This window comes from Rhodnius prolixus, unplaced genomic scaffold (assembly GCF_049639745.1).
Source record: "Rhodnius prolixus isolate KJV_2025 unplaced genomic scaffold, Rpr scaffold_4, whole genome shotgun sequence".
In the NCBI taxonomy this organism is placed as follows: Eukaryota; Metazoa; Arthropoda; class Insecta; order Hemiptera; family Reduviidae; genus Rhodnius; species Rhodnius prolixus.
This window is the reverse complement of record NW_027411614.1, coordinates 7273708-7279707: the sequence shown is the minus strand read 5'-3', so window position 1 is coordinate 7279707 and position 6000 is coordinate 7273708. Positions and strand designations below refer to the sequence as shown.

The 6000-nt window shown below is 32.0% G+C and overlaps 1 protein-coding gene across 1 annotated transcript in view; it reads left to right on the top strand.

Moving 5' to 3' along the window:
• Positions 1-3159: 3159 nt before the first annotated feature.
• Positions 3160-6000, top strand: part of Wnt10 (Wnt oncogene analog 10) — a 56670-nt gene continuing 53829 nt past the window's right edge. The window contains exon 1 of the mRNA XM_074132015.1: positions 3160-3635. Coding sequence (XP_073988116.1) covers positions 3583-3635 — 53 coding nt within the window. The 5' untranslated portion in view covers positions 3160-3582. The remainder of the gene's footprint in view (positions 3636-6000) is intronic.

The window sequence follows — 6000 nt, the reverse complement described above, 5'->3', positions numbered from 1 at the left end:
TTTTGTGATTGTCTGTGTGTAGTCACAATGAGAGATCGTGTGGTCCAGAATTGGAACTTCAACAACTACTAAGATAAAAAAAAACACGATAATTATCTTTAACGTTCTTATATGTAGATATATATATATATATTGATCATTTGAGTATGCATGTGCGTGGATGAGTTTGTCGTTCAGTGAGTGTTTGTAGAGAAGAGAAACGTAGAGAAAGAAAGATGAGAGAGAGGCCAAAAGGCCGGGCGATATCATTAGTGGGGATTACTAGCTGACCAATGGACATTCACTATGCTTGCAGAGAATGGACCAATGGCATCTTAGAATCAGTAGTATTGTAGAGGAAAGTTTTTAAGAGCATAATACTAAGTAGTGGGGATTATAAGTAGGAGAATCTATACATGTATGTATAGATATATAGGTATATATAATCTCTTTCTCTTCTCTCATCTCCTGTATTCTCATTTTTTTTCCAATTTTTAAGACTACCTGCCTCATCGTCTTTATCTTGTATATATAACACAAGTATTCCAGCCCCCTCCCAAAAAACATTCACACACCCAAAATATATATGTATACCAAAAAAAAAACTAATACATTAGTATTGTGTACAACTTCTGGCTTCTTCCTTTTCAATTCTACCTTCTGCTTCTTCCTCTTGTAAATTTCGACAGTGGGTTGGTTGGCCCTTTTTAACATATACCGCCTCTATTTGCTGTTTCAAAATCTTTCTACTTTGCAAAATATTCATATAATTAAACCGAATAGCTAAAAAAAAAATTCAATAGGATGAAAAAATGATTGCCATTTCAGTCGTGATACATTTATTCTACCGAGCTTTCGATCTAAGGAGACTAGGTCATCTTCAGGGCTAGTTTACAAAGTAATATTTTTTTACATTACATGGTTGGTGTGTCTTCTGTCTTGTCAGTCCATGAACAAACATGGTTTGGGGCTACTTAAATTTACAAGAAGTTGAGAAGCTACAGAAATACTTCCTAAAGAGGTTATTTTATCTGCCTCCAAACACACCCGATTATGTCCTATACCTGGAAACTTCAATCCCACCATTGTATGGCTACACTCTTAAAATGCACATAGACTACATTCGTAAAGTACTAAATCAACCACCAAACAGACTCACTAATTTTTTAGCCAATGTAATAATAGAAAAGAAAATATCCTGGTACCTTGCACATTAAAGATTTAGGTGATCAGTTTCAAATAGAAATTAACAAAGAAATTCTCAAAACATTCCAGCCTGAAAACCTAGAAATAAACTGGAACTAAATAGTAAAATGGAAATGCTAACCAGAGCTGATAAAAGTGAGTTTCACTAATTATATTCAAAATTAGATCCACACCAAGCAGAATTTTATATCCACAATGACGCAATAAATTTATATAGTAAATCTCTCATATTAAAAGCTAGAGGCGAACTGTTAGACCTGAACTACCAACCATGGAATAAGAATAGGGTGTTTATGTGTTCCTTGTGCAATCTAAATGTCCCTGAAGATACTGTTCACTTCCTAGGAATATGCCCAATTCTAGGGGAATTTAGAAAGGCACATTTTGGTAAAACTAAATTAAGTCAAGAGGAGGTGGTCAATTTATTGAGTGGTACTAACTGGGTAACACTCGCCAAATATTTAAACACGGTTATAAAATATCGGAAGTTCCTGGTTGAGCATTTCCAATATAGCAATTAAATTAATATATGTATGATAATAAATTCTGTAATTAGAAGGTAAGAATGAATTAAATTTAAAAAAAAAATTAAAGTAGGCAACTCGACAGACGGCAAAAGCCATTGTCTTATACGCTTCTTTTTTGTAAAAGCAATTTTATTTATGTAATTTGCGAATAAAAGCATTTATTCATTCATTCATTCATTCAAAATATTTCTTTGTAAACTAGCCCTGAAGATGACCTAGTCTCCTTAGGTCGAAAGCTCGGCAGAATAAATGTATCACGACTGAAATGGCAATTATTTTTTTTTTATCCTATTGAAACTATGAATCAGTCACCAAAAATAATGAACAATAAAAAAAATTCGTTTCTGCAGACTGACATAATTATGTGATTAGTACTTCTTTTTTAGGTGACACCAAAGAGAGAGAGTGAGACGATCCTCGACAATGATTACATTCGATCATAAAAGGGGTACTTTAATTTTTGCAGTTTTTGTGCCTTCGTTGTTTCTTTTACTTACCATCTACATTCAGATAGTATCAATTTTACTCCCTATTCTGAGATAAGGGTGAATTTTGGCTTGCTCCGAGTGTTATATTTGTGCAGTAAACGGTTTTAATACCATAAATGCAATTTAAATAACTTTGAAAATTTTGATTTTAAGGAAAAAAAAACCAACCGGAAGTGCTACGGGGTTTTCTTGAACTGCTTCCACAACTTCCTATTTTTAATCCTTATGTGTACTGTAAATTATATTATCTGGGTTTCTTTTTTGGAAAAGTTGTTAGTTATTGGAATTGTTAGAAACAAAGTGGAATCAATCATATTAGACTATAATAGTACCTCGGAGGTACACAACACTAAGTCCATTTTTAAAAATTTCTGTTTTTAATTTTTCTAATAATAATAATTATTATTTTTTAATACCCAACCATCACTTATGGTGCATCTATGTTACTTATTATCTACCAAAGATTTAAGGAAAATAACTCCCGTTGGCTTATAAGTAAGAAAAAACTCTTTCATTTGCTCTCGTAAAAAATTTAAAATGTAATGTTTGTGTACCTCCGAGGTACTGTATTAATTTAATTAATACTGGAAGATTTTTGTTTTTATCAGGATATCCTCCCCAAAAATCTTGATCCAAGTGACCTTATTATCAAGATAAATATGTGCGGGAAGCTGTGAAACTGCCATTGACTGCAGTGATAACGCATGTGTGTGTGTGTCTGTGAGGGCTTATTATTTATTTTGAAGGGATGTTGCGCGTGCGCTTTAAGCATCCACTCTCTAGGAAGATATTGGTGTAGTTAATAAAATGAGCTATGGAGGGAGATACCCTACTCAAACGATAAATTCCCCCCTTCATATTACACATCCCTTCCCCTCCCAGAAGAAAAAAAAGAATACCAACACAAAGACACTTAAAAATATAAGTACTTATAAAGCAAAGAAAACAAGCAGAAGGATATAGAAATGTATGCACAAACACACGTACAAACAAGAAAGTAAGAAGAAAAAAAAAGCAACTCAAAGTGATACCTATATACACCTTAAAAAAGAAGTGTAGAGAAGTGGCTGTGGAGGGGGTAAAAGATTGGTACTATACACGCTTCTTCTCCTCTTTTACTACTTCTCTAACTCAGCCTCTACACACATACAGACAAACTATAACTACAATAGGAACTGCATCTGCGATGGAAGTGTTAGTTAGTAGTTGTAGTTAGTAGTTAGAGTCAAATGTAGAACCCCCGAGAAAAAGACATTCACTATAATAACAACCCTCTTCTCCGTTGCCGGCAAGAAGAGAAAAGATATTTTTTTCCCTCTATCGTCATCATACTCCACCATGACTCCGAGCAGGGGGTGTACTTCGACAACTGCATTGCCAAAATGTACTACACAACACTAGCTGGATATGTAATGTCAACTGCAGCTCTACTTGCGTAAGTCAACTTAAATTTTATTTTTCTGATTTTTCCATTTGTTTTTTTACTCCGAGCACGTTCTGTTCCGTAATTTCACAGCGGAAGCTGTACGTTGTGTTCGAAAAACATTATCTTTTATTTTTTCAAAAATGAACCTGATCATAACGAATTTTGGGACAAACTCAAAAAATATTTATCAAAAAAGTAGTACATTAAAATGTTTTTTTTTATTGAAAATTGAGTTACGATAGTGAAATAAAATATTAACCCTTTTATGCGTATTATTATTATTATTATTTATAATAAAGATTAATTAATTTAATTTAATATTAACATCAATATATTTTTAGTTCAATTTGATCACATTATTTTAAGCGTTCGCCAAGTTATTTTTAACAAATAAAAACTTACAAAATAATCTTTCATCCCATTGAAAAAATATAGTACTCCTTAAGATGTCAATAAATCTACCTCTCAGATTTCTCTTATCTTAAATCATTGCATATGATCGGGTAAATCTTCGTATTAATTCTGGTGATTTACTTTTCTTATCAGTATCTGAGAATTGGTAATAATTAATTTGCTTAGAGAAGAGGAACATCTAAGAACAGAGTTAATGTCCAATCAGATTTTGTCTTTGAAATTACTTCATTTTTTTTAAGAAAATGCATTTATTCATGAATGCTATCTCAAAAGTAAAATATATGTATATTATAAAAAATTCTTCTATGTCCGCCAAAAAATCGCTCAATTTCATAGATTACTTAAATTGCACCAAAATTAAGCTCTTTGTCTGCCATCTAGAACAGGAGTGATTGTAATGAGATAAGCGAAGCCCTCCATTACAGTGTACAGTAAAATAAGAACTAAGAAATTTCAGTCCCAGATTCAGTCGCTATAAAAACCAAAATAATAATGGGGTGTGATATATTTTATTTTTTACCGCAATTTATGTTAAGAAATTTTCTTAAAATTTAGATTTTTTGCTTTCCAATGAAATCCATTTATCTTTGACTCAAAATTGCCTTTAATAAATAAAAAATTAATAAATTCTGGAGCAAAAATATAAAAATAAAATTGTAGCTCTCCATGTGTTCCTTGAATCTGAAAGAAATCGTTGGAGGAGAGGAAGGGATAACATGTACTAAATAATTTTATTGATAAAGTGATACATTCGGTTGGTTGATTCGGACGAAAAGCTTACTGTAGCGTCTAAATCAAGTATCAATTTTCAACTTACGATGTTTTGTTTTTTAAATATGCTGACCACAATCAAATCCTTTTTCTGAGGAGATGGCCTAACTTATTGTCTGCAAAACATTCTTACAGATTGATTAATTAAACACGAATCTTTCAAGATGGTTGCAAGTCCAAAATGGATAGTAGAATTGATTCGTTCGACACCAAGTTTTAAGGGAAATATGTTTAAATTTGCAATTTGTTGCCGTTATTTTGCTGCACTTTTAATATTATTATTAAGACACGTCAATAACTGGGATTATTATTAGCTCCGGGAGCTTTACTCAGTGCACAGCTGGCCTCTGGAAAGTGTTCTCTCGTTACATACAACAGTATCCATCACTGGCCGTAAGAAGCTCCTAGAAAGAAAAAAATCTAAGAGCCAGCAGCTGGATTCGGACCCAGGATCTCCGCGTATGAATACAGTACGCAAACCACACAGCTATTGACCAAAACCAATCCAGAATCACTTGCGGCAATCGGACAAACATATCCAAACTAACCAAATACTCATATCAATACAATTAGTTATCGACAGTTCTATTTAATTTACCCTCTATCACCGAAATAACGGCTAATCTGCGATTACAAAACTAATTCCCTCTTTATTAATTTTATCATTTTCTTTTTTTAAGCGTTTCCAAAAAACGTCTCCAACTTAATTAGTTGTCCGATTTGGGGAAATGTTTTTAAGATCAAGGGGAGATGCTGTTGGTCTTCAAAATACTGATGCTTCTTCCACTTAAGTAATATTGGTATCAATCAAATAAGACAATGCCGGCTTCTAACGATATTAAGGTAATTCTTTCCTAGAATAATAAAATAATGATCTTGTCATAAAAAAAAATGGGTAAAATTGAAAAATGGATCTAAATTATATAATTACTAAAACATATAGAGTGCAAAAAAAAACGATAAATGATTTTATTATCAGTACATGTGATAACAATCCATAAAACAAAATGCAATTGCACAACTACTAAACTTATTAAAATCGTTGCATATATTGCTTCCGATAATGCACACAATTTAGCGATAGTGACATCATTTGTTTTTTTTAAATTAATAATAATAGAATAATAAATTTTAAAAGATCATAAAATAAATAATTATTGATAATTATGCAAGGTTAATAGTTTTCTAG